The sequence below is a fragment of the Haplochromis burtoni genome, unplaced genomic scaffold, assembly GCF_018398535.1.
Source record: "Haplochromis burtoni strain Fernald_Lab_line unplaced genomic scaffold, NCSU_Asbu1 Contig_11, whole genome shotgun sequence".
Classification (NCBI taxonomy): domain Eukaryota; kingdom Metazoa; phylum Chordata; class Actinopteri; order Cichliformes; family Cichlidae; genus Haplochromis; species Haplochromis burtoni.
The window spans coordinates 1738449-1760621 of NW_024582372.1; the positions used below are offsets into that span (position 1 = coordinate 1738449).

The 22173-nt window shown below is 39.2% G+C and overlaps 1 protein-coding gene across 3 annotated transcripts in view; it reads right to left on the reverse strand.

Moving 5' to 3' along the window:
• Positions 1-1371: 1371 nt before the first annotated feature.
• The window catches only part of kiaa1549lb (KIAA1549-like b), a 63144-nt gene continuing 42342 nt past the window's right edge, over positions 1372-22173 (reverse strand). The window contains exons 13-24 of one of the 3 annotated variants that reach the window (XM_042213793.1): positions 21302-21492; positions 16328-16458; positions 15295-15419; positions 14561-14790; positions 13634-13766; positions 13426-13464; positions 10557-10925; positions 10380-10471; positions 9922-10070; positions 9574-9725; positions 8731-8805; positions 8239-8331 (exon numbers count right to left, since the gene is read on the reverse strand). In XM_042213793.1, the coding sequence (XP_042069727.1) occupies positions 8776-8805; positions 9574-9725; positions 9922-10070; positions 10380-10471; positions 10557-10925; positions 13426-13464; positions 13634-13766; positions 14561-14790; positions 15295-15419; positions 16328-16458; positions 21302-21492 (1641 nt within the window). In that variant the 3' untranslated portion in view covers positions 8239-8331; positions 8731-8775. Of the gene's footprint in view, positions 8332-8730; positions 8806-9573; positions 9726-9921; positions 10071-10379; positions 10472-10556; positions 10926-13425; positions 13465-13633; positions 13767-14560; positions 14791-15294; positions 15420-16327; positions 16459-21301; positions 21493-22173 lie in introns of all 3 variants that reach the window. The other 2 variants (XM_005915150.3, XM_005915151.3) reach the window with 2 other exon arrangements.

Below are 22173 nucleotides of genomic sequence, written 5' to 3' on the forward strand. Positions count from 1 at the left end.
ATATGGGTCGTATCAAGGTGCCCTCACTGTGTTTTTTCACTCGCCTCAGTGGTAGTTAGGTCTGCCATCCTCTAGTGGTGTAGTATGGACATGTCGTCAATTTCACTCAATGCCTCGTCTTGAAGTTTAAGCCAATCGTACTGTCCAACTTAGTTCCACTTAACCTGGATCCGCTTGGCGCCTTTATGTATTGAGAGGGGAAGGGAGCTTAGAGACACTGGTCGCTGAAATGCAAGAGTTCATAACCTATACACCCTAACCTGACGCCATTGATGGGCCACCACCCTCACACTATGAGGCCAGCCTACTGTAGGTGTCTCAATCCTAATCACGGTGGCAATGAGCACTGTTCGTGCTTTGTGTCCTATACTAAACTCCAGAGTATATGGGAACCTTCTATTATATGAATAGGAGATGACTTGCATTTGTGAAAAGCAACACACAGTGGTTCTAGCGCAAATCTCATCAATGTCGTGCCGAGCCCTCTGATTTTAAAATGTCCTCGGGTGGATACCCTAGGGTCGATTTGACTTGTGTTGATCAAGTTATATTCGAAGATATGTATACATGTATTTGGACAACTTTAACAATGGGCTCGGAGAGTTAGATAACGAACCAATAGCTCTGAAAATTGGCACTATGTGGTTGAACGGAATATAGCCAACTTTTCCAAAAAAAAGTCTGGTTACATATATTTCAAAATTCCAGTCTGACTCCCTTAAATTAGCTTCAGTGGCTGAGCTACAGATAAACTTACACTATTGGTCCTAGTGGTCGATTTGTGCCCCATTGAAACCCATTATAAACGCTATTTCCCATTCCACGGTCATTACAACCAAATAATGGGCCATCTTCCGAATGTTGGTGGTACTCGGGAGTCCGGGCCTTGGAATTGTATCTTTTGGGAAATATTTGATTTCTTTGTTTTTTGGGGCTAAAAAAACAGTGCGGCCATGTGACGAAACCGGGATATAAAGGGTTAAAATCCGCGAAATGTAATTAAAACTTGATATGAATATTTCAAGGAGAAGTAGGTCTAAAAGATTGGCTAATTTAAAGTGGAAAAAAATATTAATATATAGATATTTTATGGCACTTTTCATGGCGTGGTCGATTTGTGGCTCTAAGCCCAATAGTGTATGCATTTTTCTAGGACCCCCCAGAGGTTAAACAGATTGCTCTTGTTTGTTACTCCTTTGTGTCCTGCATCTGGGTCCTCTCCTAATCACTATCTCTGGCAGATAATAGAGAAGTTGGTGGAAAAATAAATGTCAACTTAAAGGTATTTCAAGCAAATTAGTTCATTAGTTGATCAGTTTAACCAGACAAATATTTAGATTTCTTAATTTATTTAATAAGGTTAATAACATTTTGATTTTCAAATGGTCACACAAGTAATAAAATACACAAATCTCAATCATATAAATGTAACAGCAACTGCAATACATTATTATCATATGATTTGTCTGTTAAGTATCTTTGACAGCCCCTAGAGTAGCGTACTGCAAAAACACTAAATATGAGAGTGCATGAAAGGAAAAGCAAAGGCAGAAAGGGACATCCAGTTATTTTAGCTTCATGGAGTCAGTTAAGAGTGACAAACTTTGGAAAGTTTTAAACTTAGAGTAAGCAGGTCATGGCTGTGGTCCCCTCATATTTTTAAGGAGGTGGACTGAACTTCTGCAGAGTGGAATTCGCTATGATGCACCGACTGGAGTAGGCAGATATAATCAATAGAATTACATGAAATGGCAGCCTGAATCACACCACACACAACCACTGTACTGAAAACCCTAAAGGTTTGTCTATTTAAAGCTCAACTGCCCTGACACAGAAAAAGTTGTATTGCTTTATTTACTGTACGCGCATGATTCATGCAAACTGAAGCATATGCTGCAGAGGCACGACAGGCACTAAGATAATTTTAACGTTCTATTCCACCGTGTAGTTCAGAGGCGCCTCAGTTAATGAGACTCAGTCTGTCTGGTTCTGAGTCTGACTTTCAATCCACCACCCACTGAGTTCACATATTAAAATTATACCACTGGGGAAGAGTTCAGTCAGTGGAAAACAATGTGTCATTTTCATCCATATCAAATGATATGGATACAAGAAGAAAATGTTATCTTTGGGGATATCCGTTGTCATTAGGTAATTTAAGGGCGAAGTGATGTATCATTTGCCTCATCGGGACCTCCTGACGCATACTAATACCAAAACAGTTACACTTCATTTCACAAATTCTCTCTGCTCCCAGCAATACCTCAGTCAGAATTCAGTTTACGAGTTAAAAGTGCAAACATAGTTGTGAATATCAATGTGAGAAAATGTCACTTGTGGTATCACAGGAAATTTGTTAAGTTACTTTCACGTTTGTTTTCCACCCTTGACCGGTCCTTGTACTGATCATTATCAAATCTCTGTGCTGATGTCTTCTCAGAAGTCTGCATTATAATTACTTTAAGCAGCCTTTATTAGAGATAATGGACCTTCAGAGTTCAATCACATTTAATTACAACTGACAAATTAGGCTCTAACTATATCTACACTCTACCTGGGAAAAAGAATATCAAATACAAGAACAACTGCTTCCATGCGTTGTGCATTTCATTGAATTAAACGAGGATTCGGGGAAATAGATAAGAGTTAGTCAGGAGAGGGGGCACAAAAGCAGAGGTGTGGATATGAGGCCTAAAAAATTGTGCAGCAACATCAAAGCACTGGTGATGGACAAAAGCATCTGAACCGTACAGATTTGGTATTCTCATTAAAATCTGCCAAAAGTTTTAAGTCTCCCCACTTTTCTTCAAACCTTAATGTGTATTTGGATGTGTATGTGTATTTGCATTGATAACTAATATATGCAGTATATATGGACACAAACTGGACATGTTATGACACAGAGCTGACTTTAGAATGTGTCATATGAATGATGATGGTGGTCTAACTTCTAACGAATACATATACATCTTTCATGGGGCTAACAGGAGTGAACTGTGCATTTGGAAACCACAGCAGCTGCAAGGTTTCACATCACACTGGTTTAAGTTGAATTATGGTTTAGTCCCTGGTTTTTCTTATGTCACAAATCAAGCTTGCAGTTACAAGTAACAAACAAAATTCCCACTCTCAGCAGATTCATCTGAAACAACCTTCTGCTATTTGATCCTGAACATACTTCAATCTGCACAACAAAGGTGAACAAAAAGACGTCACTTTGATTTTTGAGTGAAGGAGACTCTGATGTTTATGGCAACAACAGGCAAGAAACATCTCAGTCTTGTATATTCCCATCTGTGCATCTATTCTTGAGCAGATTGCATTACTAAAAAAAGATATAAATGCAACTTGATACATGATAAAATTTCGTTTACTTTTGGTTCATTCTACTTAATTGTATCGTATAATCCAGTTTTGTATAATTTTCCTGATACTGTGTCCATCTCATGTAACATTTTGTGCATATTACCAGTGCAGCTCTCTCTTTATGGAAGTAAAGGCGATTTAGATGTGTTCTGACTTGGAAGCCTATTTACCATTTCCAGAGAGAGGGCGTTTGTTTGCATGGCACTAGGGAGAGCCCTAGTGGTAAAATACTGAACTACAGATTTAATGCATTATTTTTGTACACACACACACACACACACACACACATACAAAAGGCAAAAGTGCCTGGCGCTCATGCTGGTACACAAAACATGACGATAATAAAATATGACATACATAAGTATTTTTGTCAATAAGGTCATATGAACAGAAGCACTGTATTATAGTGAATTAACACAAGTCATTTGACCTTGAAACAAGAATATGCTAGCTCTTTAGTTATGTTAAATTTATGTTAAAGTTCAGAGAAATTTCTGCAAAAGTCTGTAATTGTTTTTTAAATATTTCATCTCAGATTCTTCTGTTCTGTTTTGGGACCCGCACCTGAAAGCATCTCTGTGGTAGAATGTATATTAGGCTACATTGCCAGAAGTGCTTGTTAATATTTCTGATTTTAGAAAAGCAAAATGACTTTAACTCCATTCCCTACAGCTGCTGTAAATATAGCCAACAAAGACATACACCTGAGTCTCTAGGTAATTTTACCTCATTTTTTCAACAAGAAAGGGATGGTTATAGGCAGGGCTGCACACAAGTGGTCCGCAGGAGCGCATTCGGGGTCAAAATAAAAGACGCGCACCAGATAAGAAGTTGGAACGCGCATTTGCGTACAGTATGATTATGACTGTTATTAGTACTGAAGGAAAATAAAGCTACATTCAATCCGCCCTGCCAGTGATATGATTCACTGCAGCTCAACTGTCAAAAATGGTATGTGTGCAAAGTCAAACACTGTATGTGAGTAGAGTAAATTTGAGTATGCTCACCTGTCAACATGACAGAATAGTTTTTGCTGCACTGGTACCTGTCACAGCTGTAGCACTTTCAGTGGCATCAGAATGGCACTTTGGGTCTTAGCTCATATAATCTCTAGCTACTCTGATGGGTGTTGAGCTTGCTGCAAACTTCTGCAGTAGTGTCAGAAATGACACTTTTATTCATGGACCTGAACTGGCAGGTAACACAAACAAGAATATGCTTGCTCCACAGTTTGCTGATGTGTTACAGAACCGAGTCAGGTCAAAGAAGTCTTTGACAAGAGACAGCTTTCTATATTATAAGACACATTACTTTTTAAATATTTGCTTGAGTTTATGCAAGTTAAGGCCTGTTGAAGCTTTCAATTGTTGCAGGTGAATTCACCTATAGTAATATGCCAAGTGTGCCCCAGAACCCTGCTCATATACTATGTGTCTCTACTAAAGTCATGCTGCCATACAACAGGGGTGTCCAACTCCAGGCCTCAAGGGCCGGTGTCCTGCAGGTTTTAGATCTCACCCTGGGTCAACACACTTGAATCAAATGATTAGTTCATTACCAGGCCTCTGGAGAACTTCAAGACATGCTGATGAGGTAATTTAGCCATTTAAATCAGCTGTGTTAGCTTACGGAGCTTATTTCTTCTACGGTATTCAAAAATAAGCAACTTACTTACAGGAGAGATATATTTCCTGGCAATATGGCAATCATGGATGTGGCTGTCATGCTATTTGAGCCGAAAAACTTTTAAAATGAAAGAAAGCTTCAATTTTGTAATCAGTTGCGTAGTGCTGCCTCTGGTGGCTGCACACAGCAAAAGCTGTTGGCTCACAACCATGCAGTCTATGAAAACAAGTTACTTTACACATTTATAACCATCTGTTGTTTTTCTGAATTACCATCAACCACGTCTGCGTCTCCATGTTAGCATGTCTTACGGAACATGTAGTAAATTAGGATACCAAGATAACAACTACACACATGGTTACACAACAAGTTGCTCTGACCTCTTCGATAATGCTCGACAGGTAAACTGATTTTCGGGGTAAAAAACGATGGAGGGACTGATTTGCTCTCCAGATAAAACCTTTTATTCCATTTTAATCATCTGGGCTAAAACTTCTGTCCCTCTCAATCATTCTCTTCATCTCTCTGTCAGAGTAATATGAGAGGATCATTGAATCTAACAAGGTCAAACAGATGAAGAGAAATAAGAAACCAGCCTGGAAGAAAAAAAACACTGATTTTTTTTAATAGATTTAGTTCACTTTGCATTTAATTTTAGAGAATAAATACTCATCTTTTTTCAAATAAAATAATATCCTAAAACCCCTTTGTTTCATATCAGATTTCTCAGATATCCAGCATGAGAATGTGGAAAGGTCTTCACTTCTGGTACTCACAAAAATGGTTTCACTGTATTACCTACAGCTTTTAAGACACAAGTGCTTGTCTGAATAATCAGTAAAATTAATAAAAACAAGCAGACAGTTTGTGTTGAGTTTCGGACAGACAAGATTTCTTCATTACTACATACACATCAACAGGGATGAGTATAAAATAACAGTTACTGGAAAAGAAGGAGACTTTGTTAAGTAATCATGAGGCAAAAAGGCTAAATTCATCCAGGATTGCCGAAAAAGCAATACTGCTCTATAAAAGGAAACGATGATTTGAAGGCATCTTCACTCTTTATGTCACCACTGACTGTTTACCCACAACAGCATTGATCAGAACATAATCAGCAAAGCATTCCACGTGAATATCAATAAAAGTAGGCAATCTATACCATCTCAGTGTGTATACAAATATATTGCAGCATCCCTGGTGTAGGCCTACATGCACTCATCTTCAGTCAGTCCCACTTTCAGTTCCCGTGCAAGCAATTATGCATGAAGAGTTCAAACTAACCTGCTAGAGCCTTTCATGCCACAGTGAAATATGAGGAAAGAATTCCTTCAATGGGAGTTTTAAACATTTGTTTTGGGGCCTAATATGGTGTCCTAACATGAGGCTGAAAAAGTTCATAAAGATGGCTAAATTAAACCCATCCCATTAGAAAAGTCAGTAGGATTTCTTTTCATTTTTCTAGAGAATAATCGTGACCGCCTTGTCCCTGCTAAAATAATTGTAATAAGTGTCCTTTATACTATTCAAGGCTTGGTCTTTTATTTAACCTGTAAATTTATATACTATATATTCTGTATTTACTGAGCCTGGATCACTATCATTAATACTCACATTTTAACTTTCAAGGTTGGCAGACATGTTTTATATTGTTATGTATGACCTGGCTTAGTTTCATTACATATGAAAACTTCCCAAAAAAATGAAGGTAATTGTCTTCTATAGCATGACTCCAGGGCACAATGATGATCCACAGTGATATGTTCATCTTGAACACTGTTTCTGAACCATGAGACGATGGCTTGTGCGCTTAAACCTCTGAATGGGAGCGGTGATGCAGAACCTCATTATGTGTCAGTACTTTAAACAAACGTGGCATTTTATTCATTAAATGTGCTCATTGAGACCATCGAGATGCTTTAGGGGCAGTAAACAAGCATATACTCACTATCTTTATAGTTGAACTTTACAAGAAATGACGCCGATACTACTAGAAGTTAAGAGACTGGATTTTGTTTAAGGATTTGAAATTGTAGAGTAGGTGTGCTGAATCATCGGCAAATGATAAAGTATAAAAATCCAGCTGAGCATATAAATTTGACTTCAAAGTTGTTCATTTGGGTTTGCAAAAGCCAAAGTGTTTGTGTTTTCGACATTAAAAAAGCCAAACATATGGTTAAGTATTTGACCACAGTAATATACTATAATAACCACCTATTACTGTTCAAAGGAAAGGTCTCTTAATGCTAACCAAGTGAATTTACTTTTTGAACACCCAACAAATACTGCAGTCATGAATGATTCTCTCACTTTGCATACACGGAGATATACAGTTCATCAGTCACATCATCATGGATGCATCGTCATGTTAACTTGGGTTAAACTGAAAACACAAATACCCATTCACTGTATTTAAACCATTTCTTAATTTAAAGAAACTAGTTTAAACTAAAAAAAGAAAAACAATATTAGTCCACCAAAGATAACAAGCATTTGTTGTTATTGGTGTTATTATGTGATCTGCAAACAAACATTAAAAAGCGATGCACTGGTTTGATATTGTATGGATTCGGATATTAGCAGATATTGATCGAGCCCATCTTGTTCAAGCTAACGTTCTATAAAAGGAGATTAGATACACAATGTCCTTATACTGTACATGCTCATATACACTGTGGTTTATACTTACCCATCTGACAGGAAGAATTTGGTCCTCTCAGTACAGACAATAACGCTACGGGGTTGTCTCTTCTCAATTAACTCTGATTACCAAAAAAATTGAGATCATGGGAAAAAAAGACATTTTCCATATTTAGCGTCTCCTATTGACATATCTACAGAGAGATGTGTGTACTTACTTTGGACATCATCAACAGAGGATGGCAATAATCTTTTGTTCATTTCCCTAAAGTCAGGAGCTAAAAAAAACATCAATGGTGTATGAAAAGAAATCAATAAGTGGATCATCAGTGGATAAAGAACATCAGTCTGTTATAGAGTACAAACATCAAAAATCTGTCCATAGGAATGCCACCACTGTGTGCATGTCCTGCACACATGGGAGCAGAATCAAACCTAGAACTCAAACATGTCATTCTGCTTCTTCGCTAGCTTTGCCACCTCCTGTCGGATCGCTTGCACAAGTGCTGAGGTGGAGAGGCTGCTCAGGGGCATACTGTCCATGTCCTTCAGCACCTGGGGTAGACTTTGCTGGGATGATGTGCTTGGGGCAGGTGGTGGCTGCTCCAGTGTCTGGTTATACTGCAGAGGCAGCCTGGTGGGGCTCCCCTGTGGGTAGCGAGGATGAGGAAAAGCCTCTACGTACCCAGGCAGGGGCACCTGAAAAACAAGATGAACAGGACATCAGAAATACAGAAACATCATTACTACTGCCCACTAAAGATGACTTTGTTAGAAGACAGAATATTCGTTAGTTTTCCATCTTGCTGAGTGAACAGTTTCTCTTGAACCACTAATTTAAAAGAATGGGTGATAACGCAAAATATACAAAAAATGGACCAACTTAACAAGGAAAGTAATGAGTGTGGAGCTCTACAAAAATATTAAACTAAGATGCAACTTGATTCAAACATTGCTTCGAACAAAAATCTACTTTTGCATGAAGACACAAATTTTAAGTGTCAGCATTACACACCACAAAACTAAAAAAAAAAAGGGAAAAAAAGCAAACAGTAATTTTTTTAAAAAGGTGTTCATTTAAGAAATGTGCTCAACTACCCCAGTGTTTTGTTGTGTCCACTCAACGCCAGCCATAAATTCAGTTCAGCAAATGGTTTCTAAATGACACTGGTTCTGCAAAAAGACACTGCATGAATGCATTTGGTTGAAACAGGCAAAGAGACAAGAAAAAAAAAGACAAAAAACATTTCATACAAACAGGGAGAGTGCAGGGAGGGAGGGACACATAGGCCACACGGGTTGCAATAACACATCTAACAAGACAAATGGAGCCTTTCCAATTGTAATGAAAAACAAAGAACATTTAGGACTGTGCTTAACAGCTACTAAGTTAAGTGAGTCCCAGTCATCTTCAAAGTTAAAGACTGGGCAGAAAATGTGTTTTGGATCAATGTCAGTTCCATAATGAGACAAAGGACAAAAAAAATGTTTAATGGGGAGGGGTATCCCAACTACGCGACTTTTTATTATTAATTCATGTCAGCTCAGTACCACGCTTTATGGCTCTTTGGGCTTGAATTGAACTTATGGAGAAGAATTTTAATATTATCTAATATATTTTTATCATATTAATAGTGTGTTTCAGGAAACTGTATGAAAATAAGAGAAAACAAAAAAAACAACCTTACATGTATGTTATGTTTATAGCCATTCTCTAACCTGTTCAGAGTCTTGATTTATTCTTAATCCTTCAAGAAATTCATTTGGAGGAGTTTATTTTAAAGATCTAATTATTTGTCCAAGGATCTCTTGGAGCTATGGGACAGAAGCTTAAGCCGGACTGTCCTGTTTAATTCCGACATCTGGTAACGACATTCTACCGCTGTACATTAATTATTCTGCAGTAGGCTCGGGTGCTTCGGGCAAAATGAGCTTCCTTACAGAATCTGCCCACTGTGGCGGCACATCCTCGGGTTCAGGTGGATAAGACATCCAAGAGGGACTGTGGTAGGAGGTGGGCGGTGTGGACACAAAGTATTCTGAGTAACCGGGCCTCGTGGCTGGGATGGCATAGACAGCCGTGATTGGGTTTCCTGTGAAAAATAGAGAAGAGAGATTGGCGCTGACTCATTTCATTTGTGGGTTCATAAATTTCAGCTTTTCACCTCGAGCATTTTAAGTTGTCCAAATATTTTTCCATTCTTGACAAAGTAATGTTGGCATTAAAGCACACTAGAACACACTGTGGGTTGCTTTTAAAATGCAAAGTCATCTCCTTCTTATGCTTACCTGAGTAGTTGGACACAGGCTGCTCTGCAGTGATAGATGGAAGTGCTGCTCTAGTGGTTGGCCCATATGGGTTGTTGTCATGTTGACTCTGCATTTCAGCGACAGATGTCTCTAAGCTCCTTCCCTTAGGCCCCAAGTCAGAAGTGGAACTAAGTTGGACAGAGATTGGAGAGGCAATAAATGCTGCAATACTACACCACTAGATGGCAGACACATGCTGAGTGAAAAAGTGGGCACCTTATTAACATTCTTCCCATCTCTCAATGCACTGCTCCAATATTAAAATTTACACAAACCCTAAAATCGCGCTGGCCACAGTACATCACCCAGTGACTATCTAGTCCCTGAATATGCATTTAAATATGAATAAATGTTGAATATCTTATGGGTTTTGGGAAATACAGGCAGCAGTATGACGGTCTGTCTGCAGCTGTGCTCGTGTATATCTTCAGCATTACCGTCTTAGAGAAGTCCCAGGAGGGGGCCCAGTGCGAGGTGGTAAAGGGGGAGGAGAACCCATGGCCTCAGGAAGCTGGGTGAAGCGAAAGGCCTTAAACAGATTGTGAAAGCCATTTAGGGTTAACGTTTCTTTATTACAGGTATTAGAGAGCACAAGTGATTCTCAGCCAACTTACTGGTTTAGGCAGGCTACACTGATACATATCTGTACCATAAGATGGCACCCACTGGAGGCCTCCCTGTCCAGAGCTCATTGTACCCGGTGCACTGGTCACCACATCTGCATAAGGGAGGGGAGGTGGCGCAGGGTTGTAGTGGTTTGGTTGGTGGTGGTGGGAGTGCCTTCCAGATGTGGACTGCCCCCCTGAAGCCAGACTGAAAGCCTCCTCTAGCAGCAGGTGCATCTGCTGTCGCACTTCATCAATCGACGGTTGCGAGCTGAGAGTGGATGTCTCTGAGTGGCCTTTCAAGCCCCGTCCATACATGTATCCCCGCGGTCCCATGATACGATCAACATTTGTCTCTTCAATCAACTCTGGCTCAGTCTGAAAATATTACCGTAGGGAAACTATTGTGAACTGAGACTAAACATACTTTTGCAAAGTCTGACAACTTGTACATTTGGTAGAAAAGCCTATATTTATCTGTTTCATTTTCTTAAATAACAACAACAACAACAAAACAAGCAACATACAAACAAGACTGATGAGATATGCAATTTTGGCACAAGTTTAACCCTCTGAGGCCTAAGAAATTATCTGTGGTGACCCAAACCCTAATCTCAGGTTGACAGTTAAGATTTTAGCAATCAAGTCACAAAGAAATGATCATTCCAACTGAGACACATCAAAGCCTATTTTTTTCTCAAAATACAGGGTTATGATTAGAGCTTAGGCTAGGGTTAGGGTTGTCACCAGTGATGACTTTAGCCCTCAGAGAATAAAAGCATCAGTTTCACGGTAGCTTTATGCTGATGGTTTGTGGAAAGCATGCTTTGACTTTCAAATTTTTGTGATACTTTTAAACGTAGCCTTTCCACACTGAATTGTCCGGATGCTAACAGATACAAGTCCTGTAATGTATTTTGTAACTCTGTCACTTGGTTGCAAACAAAGTGCTGACTGAGCTAGAAGAGGCTGTTTAACATACACTTGAGTGTACTAGATTAATTTGCTGTAATAGTTTAATCCAATGTTGTTATGAGTTTGGTTACAGTAAGCTTAGGAGAAGGGCCACTGATACTTTATACATAACCACTGTCCTCTCAACTCTATGTATTCCACTCCCAGACTTAATCTCCTCCATCTTTTCTTACTTTCTCTTTAGCCACATGAAATCAGTCCTCATACTTAGTGATAAATTAATATGAGTTGAGGCTGTCCTACTTCCTGTGCGACTACAGACTAGTCATGGGAGACCTAGTGTGGTGCACCTCATAAATCAGCCCCTCTTGCAACACAGAACATCAGAGAAATATATCTGCAATGATGGAGCCTGCAGCTACACGAGGCCCTCTGTAATGTACAGGGCCAGGAGTTCTGAGAAAGGATCTTGTAATTTGTACTAGCCATTGTGCCATGTTTCTAACAGAGCTGAAAGGTTGGTAACAAAGACTTCAACACACTGTTTTGCTTGCGATACTAGCTAGTCATCTCAAACACCTGATCTATTTAAACTGGAAGCAAAAAGCTGCCAGACCAGATTTGAACCTGCAACAGAAGACAAAGCAACAGAATTGCATAAAACAGTAAGATTCAAAATAGGCGCCCAAACTACAGCTATAAGAGCCAGTAGACCCTTTTATTTTTCTCCCATGAAAAGTCAGATGGCTGTCAGGTCAGTGGAAGTTCAGAGAAATATTTCCAGCACTGGCTCAGAATGAAAGCCCTCTTTAGGAATGGTCTGCCTGATTGCTCTTAGAAGCTCCCATACCTGTGTTTGGTCTTCATGACAGAAAAAAGCCATACACAGAACCATAATGGACCAATAAAACAGTAGGGACATAAACCAGTCTTCCTGAGATGCATTATATATCAAAACGACAGGACCCAATAAATCTTAGCTCTTAATTATAAATGAACCACTTTTCTACCTTCAGCAGGCTGGGGCACACTTGAAACCACACCTGAGTTGAATATAACTCATTTCTAGCTCTGTTGCTGCATAGAGAATAAGGCTGAACTCCAGCAGGGATTGATTTTGATCTTTTAATTCAGTGCAAATAGGCAACCTTTTCTTTAATTACTATTAAAATGAATGAGAAACACGGGCACCGTTGAAGAGTAATACATCAGAAAAGTAAAAGTCACTTGTGCAGTCTTCTACACACAGGTTGCAAATTACCTCGTATTAATACATTTAATAAATACCAGCATTTGTTTCAGTGTTGCTAAAATGCTTTGTTAAATAAGTTTACACATAAATATCTTCCTCTGTCTTTAAGCAGGCTTTTACAAATGCTATACTCCCACATGATATGATCTCTTAATGCAATTCAGTGTAAAATGGCTGCGCAGAAACGCCTTTTAATGTGTTCTAACACATCCCTATGTCTAACTGAAGCCTTTCTCTTACAGGAAAGCTGCGTTCTCAGCTCTGGAAATACTCTGTTTGGTTCAGGTGAGGGTGCTGCCTGGGTAGAGCTTGCAGGAGGCAAGACACACGGCGTCCACTCACCCGATGTAAATTCTCCAGGTAATTACCTATTGTATTCTCCGACTGAGTCAGACATGCGCTTCTCGCATACAGCTCTGCGGGATAATGTCGAGAAAGGTTCAGGGCTGCAGTGCCAAATGTGAAAAACTGCTTTAGTTTTGTCAAGCTGCTCTTCCCCCATTTTGCTGGTAGTCTGTACAAAATTTCCTCTTGTCTTAAGTGTCCCTCTACAGCTGCACAGCAGCTTAACAATGTCTACAGAAATACGAAGGGGAAAATTTGCACTAAAATTAGCTGGAAATTTGAAAGACATGCATTCTGTTTGCCCAACACAGACAGATGAACCCTCATTATAGTTTTAGCTGAACTGTGGAAATATCTTTTACTCACAATGAAGCCTGTGGATTTTAATTCCCCATCAGAGGATCGCTTCACAGGCAGCAAGGACAAGAGTAACAAAAAGAGTTAAAATTACCAAATCTTTAATAAACTGGTGCATATTTTTTAAAATAGACTTGAACCTGTGTAGAGTTATCTTTTAACTGTTAGCTGGATGATCTAGTTGGGCAGACAGGGTCGGTGTTGAAATATAACTCACATCATAGCCGCTGTTGCGGATGCCTCTCCTGGGTCTCTCTCTCATTACAAGCAGGTCCATCTCTGTTCCTCCGGGGCTCGGACTGCTTAAGCTTTGTCTGCTTCGATAGGCCGCCTGCCCTACCTGCGAGTGCCTGCCAATTAGAGTAAAGAGTGGACTCAGTGCAAATCAAATCTGGTTTTGTTATTAACTTAAAACATTTACTCTTTCAGTTTTAATTTCCCCGCAGTGGCAAGTAGTGATGGGTGAAGGAAGACAATAAACCTTACAGTTTTTATTGAGCCTGACATTATGAACAGGGCGAGGAAAAGTATACATGCTACCTGAAATGTTAACAGAGGGATGAGATGTGATATGTTAGAAAATCCCAAGAATATCAAAGAAAAGTTCTGGGACAGATTTCAAATAATTGTTTGAAAGATTTATTTTTTTCAAAGTAAAATGGTCATCAAGTGAACACACAAACCCACTTTCTGGTTTGAACATTGCTGCTTAGCAGATGAGTGTGAGTTATTCTGATGTCTAAATGTAAAGTACAAGTACTACACATGTTTTTGTGCATCTGTATGGTTGAAACAGGACAGAACCAGCATAGTGGTCCATCCAAAACCCTGAATTATCTCCATTAGGGATGCTCTGAATTTGGATCAGTCTAATCAGAAAGGCCTAATGGGACTCCCACTACCTACTATGGCATAAATGGATAATAACAGTATTAGAGGAGGCACTTTCACTTATAGAGGTAAGCTAATTAGGCACAGCAGGGGTGAGCAGAGATTGCTAGCAGTCCATGATTAAAAGTCCAATCAACCAATATGAAGAACATGATACATGTGGTGGGTCAAACTTGTAAGCAAGAATGGATCTTTCTTTGTGTTGACAGTCAGTAAAATCTTGTTTCCAGCTGCTTCCCTACTCTCCCCTCACCTTCTGTGAGACTTGACATAAGTAGAACCTCGCTCATCATCAGGCTCCAGCGGTCTTCCATGCTCATCGGCAGCCCTCTCATGACCGTGTCGCTGTCTCTGTGCCACAGCCCGGCCACTGCTGCTGCCATTGGTGGACGGGAAATCATAATAGCCCTTCCTTTTAGCCTTCAGCCTCAGCTTGTTCCTGTAGTGTTCAATGTCTGACTTCTGCTTCAGTGCCAAGTTCACCTGCAGAGAGGGTAGGCCACAGGATGTAGCAGAACAGAGGACAATCAGAACAAATGCAGACATGAGGTTATTCTGTATGCAGTTACAGGTTTGTCTTAGAAGGCAGGTGTGAATAGAAAATGAACCCTTATTAAAAATTCATTATGTTGCTTCAGTATTACAACTGACATGAAAAATAAATTAAAACCCAAGAATAAATTATTGAACTATCCACTTCCAGGTTCTTCTTTAGACTCACTGTAAGTTTTCTAAAAATGTTCTACTGGAAATCCTTCTTGGAAATGACAGCTGGATAAGGTTCCTATAAATATCAGATGTTGATTAAAAATGTGCTTATTTGTGGGTAGCACACAGAAAGATGTGACCTTGTGCCAACTTTTTCCTGGCGATTTTAAACTTAAGAGAGAAGTATGCAAGGACAGAATTCTATGTCTTCCAGCTTCTATGACACGTTTTTTTTGTTCAAAAAGTATCCAACTGAGAGGATGTGTGCATTTGCATCACCTCTCCATTGACAATAGCCGAGTCCTGGCTGCGGTCAGAGGATGCCGGATGTGAGTAGTTGGTCTGTGCTGCCACTGGCTTTATGGAGATAAGCTGCAGGGAGCCAGAGGAGGTGTCATATGGATCTGAAGAACAGAGAAGGAGTTCACTCACAAAGAGACTACAAATACCTCTAATCATTACATTGTCAGTCAAAGAGGAATAAACGGTCACACTCTCTCTTTGTCTGTCTGTCTGATAACCACCCCCGCCTGCCCACCCAAGGGCTCCTGTCACCTCTTGATACTTGGGATTATGTCAAACATCAGTTGTCTGTGTCAGCAAACGAGTTTTTGGATGGAGACAATAGATCACAAAGATAGATTTGGCTTCCAAACTTGTGGCATTGCATCTCTGTGATAAATGAAGAAAAACTGACTTTGCACTTTAGTTCCTCGTTCAGCATCAGACAAACTAGATTCAGTCCTAGCTTTCCCTTAACTCAGCTGATGAATTATTCAAAACTAAGCATTAAGAATATCATAATCGAGCACCCCTGATCTAATTTAAAGAGTATTAGATTAATTTCACTCACATCCACCACATATAGAACATTTAGCTTCAGTGGACGAGAATAGAAGAGCAAATAATTCAACATCTAAATGGATTTCGCATAAACTGCACAGAATGCTCAAAGAGCACGAGAAGGCTGACTTCACATGGTCGTTTGGCTTTTTTTATGTTTTGCATTAATACATGTGTTCAAGCATGTGTTTGTGTCAGTGTGTCACAGCATCTGCTAGTCTGACACGGTGTATTATGCCAGCAGACTCTCTGTTTCATGTAATATTGATCAGATCTATCTATGCTTATTGCTGAAGAGGTACCTACTTTAGAATGTAAAAATAGCTGCAGTAGAAATGTAGTAGACATCCCTCCTATGCAAGTGTTTTGCATAGGAGAGAATGGAAAAACATCTGTCATACACCTGACCTCGTCCGCAAAGGAGCTATAGAGCAAATTATTTGTATTTGCATCAGCGTGTAACTCTCACCGTCCCTCTGGCGAGTCTCCTCCTTTGTCAGTTTCTGCTGTGCTGTGATTTTCGACACCGTCAGGCCCCTGCCGGAATTGGGCTTCTCTGATTCGTTGCTGATGACGGAACCATCCTCACTTGGCAACTTGCTGCAAGTAACCATAGCAACAAGAAAGGCGGTGAGCTCTCAGGAAGCTGGGCTCAGAGCCAGGTTATGTCATCCCTCGCTTTAACAACCTCACCTTCTTCTCTCGCTCACTCAAGCCTTTGTCCTGTTACCACAATGTGCTATTACTGGTTTTTTTTTTTTTTTTGCATAGCAAAAAAAGAATAAAAAAGATGTGTGCTCATGTTAAAATCATCACCAAATGCTGCCTGCTCTTAGTATATCAGTGAAATCAAAAGTATTCAATCAAGTATGTTCATTTTGTTCACTGAGACTCATTCGTTTTGCAGTAAAATGAAAGCAAACGATAGAAAAATCATCTTACTGACAAAAAACTTTACTACCATTATTATATTTGAAACATGTAATAACAAAATAATCATCTAATTCTCTTGCTAAAAAAATTGGCAATATGAAGGATTTTTGGACATTTATCTTCCCGTTTTGTGTCTGTACTACATATGCAGTGTCGATGTATGTGCAAAGTACACGTCAGATTATTTCCAGAGTGAAGCAAGGCTGGACAAACAATTGCTTCATCCAAACTGTTGTTTTTACTCGCTTCAAATGCCGTACTCTACTTGGAATTAGAGCCGATCAAGCCTCGGCTCAAAAGACCACGAGGCTGACAGTGACATCAAAGCACTATGGTCTATCCCCTAATTGTCTGCCTAAAATTGATAACAGCAAAGAAAGACAGTGGAACAGTGGCTACCCTCCCCGTGCTCTAACTGAGGCAGTGCTGCAGAGCTAGCCCCACTCTATAGTCTGAGGCTGCATAGAAACATATAAAAATTTATAGAGGTGGACAGATTGTGGTTACCCTGTCGGTGTGAGAGAGTTTTAGGTTTAAGGCTATTAGAGATACACTATACACGGATGCACATAATCATGTAATAAAATTAAAATAAAATTAAATGACATGATTTTAGATGTTGACAAAAAAAACGTTTTGGTTTTTACAAGCTATGTGTATTAGTTAATGCATGATAACAATTTTTTGAAATGCAACAGTGTGGCATTTTACCCCCTTTAATCTAAGTTTAAAGTATATCTAATATTCCACTCTCTTGTTATACTGAATGGAAAGTCAATCAGAAAATAGCTCATCCGGCTCATGATCAATCACAATTGACAGGTTAATATAATAGATGAAGTACAGAAGAATGTTATGTTGCTTCTTGTCATTCGTTGGCTGAATTACACAAACTAATGACATCTAAAATCCACGGAGGTTCACAAACAGTTATATCTGCAAAAACTTAAGTAGCAATTCTTGTAAAAGTGGAAAAAGCACCAGTGAAATTACAAATATGACCATAACCTTCGGAAGTTTCGGTGAAGCCCCATTAGCAGATCATTGTGTACAAACTTCACTAAAATCTAACCAATACTTGAATTGTGGCATTGCAGAAGAGATAATCGAGCTAACAGACCATCGATGGATGCTTCGATATCCCATAAGCCATTCTTTTGGATGAGCTAAATTAACAGGATGGCAAAGTAAGTCAAACCACAGTATTCCTTGTCTATCGGTTTACATTATTGATGTGTCTAAATGTATGAAAAAGCTAAAACTAAAGGTTATTTTTTGACGTTACCAAACAGTAAACAAAAATGAACAACCTTGAGCTCTCTGGATAAGCGACACTTGGGAAAATCTTGAAGCACATGCTTCCTGTATTTTGGCACCATAGTAATAATAATAGCAGGATTTTAATTAATACTGGCAGTTTTACGTCTGCCTAATCAAATTTAGAAATTGGAGAGTATAATAGTCTTATAAAAATGAGTCACTGACACTGATGTTATTGGAACTGTTTTTAAAACCAATTAGTGTGATGGCCTTGCGTCAATAGTTGCTGTTTGGCCTGCTTTCTGCTTCCTCCTTTTTATTTCTGATACAAATCCCTGACTCTGTTTTCGCACTCACAGACTGAATTCACGTGATCAGGAGTCTGTATAAGCTTCTTTTCTCTGACCGTGGTTCTCTCTCCTCCCACCTTGAAGGCTGGTGCCTTTTAGCCACCCAGCAAGATTTACATTTGCTATGATTTGATTGATTTTCAGCTATTCTCCTGGGTGGCCACCTTCATTTGTTCATTTGGTTTATATTTGTTGAGCTGCTATTAATAAATGCTGACATGGCTGAAATTGCTTCAGCATGGCTCGCCCTTCTTTGTTGTATTCTGAACCGACCAGGCAAAACACTACCAAATTTGCAACAGAAATGAACGAATGAAAAACAAAATGCTACAAGAATTCCAAACTAACCTCTACAGCAAATGTTCTGTGCTCTGAAAACTTGGAGCCAGGCTTTGTTTTATAACAGATGAAGCGAGGACAGACCGCAGGGTGGAAAAAGGTAAATCATAGGCTTGGTACGTCTTAGGATAAGTGCATATAGCTGGTTAAAACCCAGGAAAATCTACTTAATGATGACATATGAAGACTTTAATAGCTTTTTGTTATTCATTAGTATCTTGATGAATAACAAATTAAAAACTTTTGCTGCCTCAGGAGTGTTTAAAATCATTACAGCAGGACCACTAGTCCATAGATTCCCTTTTCTATTACATAAATTTTGTTCGATATCATTATCTTGCATGGCCTTGAAATATTATGCCCTTTTGCATTCCCTGATTAAATAATTTAGCATGATTTAACATGGCAATTAATTACCGAGTCAGCGCGACTGACTGTCAGATGGGGAAAAAGGTCAATTTCACCTGCCCATGCAGAGAACTCTGCTTATAGCTGCCTATCGCTCAGCACTGGAGTAAAATGAGGACAGAGTATAGGACAGGAAAATGTATGTTTTATCATCCTGCCTTTCTTTATATAATTCAGGCACTTTGCACATGAGTAGTGATCTCGTGTGATAACACATATATTGTAAAAAAAAAAAATCAATTAAATTATTTATCTAGGAAACACGTAAAACTCAAAATCCAACCCTTCACAAATTTTCATCTGGCCCACCTTTTAGTTTATGTACAAGCTAACAACCTTAACCTATATCACAAAGATGCAAATCCAATGCTGAGCATAAAGAGAGGACCATGTGCATCCATTTCCCAAGAAACAATCTCATATACTTCTATTGTCATTTTGAAACCACATGCCAGCAAAGTTACAGAGCCATGTAGAGAGTATAGAGGCTTCAAAAAGTCACTGCCTAAAAAGAGGCAGGCAGCTACAAAAATGTGATTTTTACAAGCCAAATCCCAAAGTGATGGAGCTGTTTAGGCAAGCTTCATAATAGAAGATACAAGCCCATTAGTGGAGGATATTCACACGCAGCTACTGAGCTGTCATGTCGAGGTCTGTGAAAAAGACAATACTACACTTGTAAAAATATGTGCACAAAAAAAAGGTTAAATTATTTTGCTTTTATCAGGATGTCTCTTCCTTATTAAGTGACTCACACCAGAATGTAGTTTGTTTGACTAAACAAATGATGGTTAGGCAACATGTGGAAGTTTTAGGGGCTTTCTGTGGAACAATTTATGTATAAGAAAGCTCTACGGGACATAAACAACAATATAATTCAGGATATTTTTTATTATTTTTGATTAAATAAAACCATGTTAGTGCTCTCATTTCCCAGACTGGCCCTAGTGAAATTGAGTTTGATACCCCTGCTTTACAAACATCAGCATGCTGACTGAAGTATACAACTCAGACAGCTGGGAGGTTGAGTTTTGTTGTAGCTTTGTTTTAACCTTATGTGATCAGACGTTTCCTCAGCACCATCATCATATCGGATCATGATTTATGTCCTCAGAGTTCTTGGTTTAAATCACTAACAGATGATAGCTAAAGCTACATGGCCTGTAACAACTTTATTTATTTTATTTTTTATTCTTTTGTGAAAAGCATCAGGCCTAGCACAGAACCCTGTGGATCTCCATGATCATCTGTGTGTGAGGAAGACTCATTAGTTATATGAACAAATAAGGATTTATTGGATAAGCGTGACTGAAACCAGCACAATGCATTTCCTTTAATGTCTAGTGTCATAGTAGTTATTCTCAAAGCTAATGCCAAGAAAAACAAACTGAATAAAGATCAGCAGTTTCTAAAGCTGCTCTACTTGATCATACATCTGCCAGCTCTGTATGGAGGCTAGGTTTTTTTCTTCTTTTCTTACTGGTCAGAACTTTATTTGTAAAGGAGCTCATTAAGTCATTACTACTGATAGTTAAAGGGATACAAGGTTCAAGAGGACTGTGATGAACAGAGCTGTGCTATTCCCTCAGGTCTATTTTTATGTTCTGTTTCTGTTTGCTTTCTCTAAGCCAATCAGCTCCCACTCCTTGTTCTTTAAATCCCGCCTTGAAAATCATCATACATCCCTTCTCTTCCTCTCCATCTCCACCTCATTTGTAATGTCCAAGACGTCTCATTCAAAATCTCCATCAGCCATCTGCTTACTCTGCTCCACCACCAGCTTCAAGGCTCCAGGGGGTCCTGTCACTGTCTCCTACTGTCACTGGACTCTGCTTTATGATGTCACTTCTAATCAGTCTAACTGCCAAAACACTTCAGTTTGCATGGTCCATTTCTGCTTATTGTGCTTGCACTACACTCTGAAACAATTATGACACAATTTTTAATTAACATGTCACAGGCAAGTTTTCAAGTATTTTGGGGGGTTTGTTTAGACTATTTGCACACACACACACACAAAATCTGTAGGCAAACAGTTAACTGTTAACTAATGAACATATAATCATTGCTATCACCTGAGTAACATCATGCATTTTTTTAACCTCAGATCAATACAAGTCACGTAGGTAAAAAACATTTAGAGTGAGTGATACCTTTTGTGTTTGTCAGTGGTGAGACTTTTCTTGTTGGCAGTTCCATCTTGTTGCAGAGCCTTTTCTAGTGAAAGTGGTGTGTCCCGTATTTGTAGAGACATCACTAAGGTATCCTGACTGACAGGCAGTGTTTCCTCATCTCCTCCTTGTTGGCCAAGGTGCTGTTTGGCATAGTCAAAACCTTGGACTGGCTGATAGACAAGTAGGGTGAAAATGCAGAGTGACAAAAAGTATAGCTGAAGTGAGAGTGATTTCTTTATCACATAACTCTTGTCAAAAAAAGTAACCATTTCAAGCAACACAGAACTATGCTGCCCAGAACGAGTGTTACAAATATCTCAGTATAGCTAAAATACACAGTGAATATTTTGATGTCCAAAGGATTTAGGAAAAAGAAGTGGGGATTACTGCACCACTGCGCCTTTAAAAAAGATAAGCACAGATTTAACTGAGGCCCTTTTTCATGTTCTTCCAAATTCTTGTCAAATAAATGACTTGCAGTGGGCGGTGACAAAAATGGGATTTGCAGACTTTTACAGAAATACAGCAATAAAGTTATATATTAAAAAATATTTGAGGACAAGCGAGGAAAGGTACAGGCTTCTACCTAACACTTGAAGCCAATATACTGAAAAAAACCCAAACAGTAGTAGCCGAAATACTTCAGACCCACTCACTAATACATACACATACGTTAAAATATTTAGGACCGCTCCCATCACGGTGTCATAAATTGTCAGACACACATCACTGCCTCAAAGTAACCCAGACATGGTGCAAAATCACAAAGTGTGACACTGCTGTGAACATTCATCCTCTCTCTGCTGATAGAGCACACACACACACACACACACACACACACACACACACAC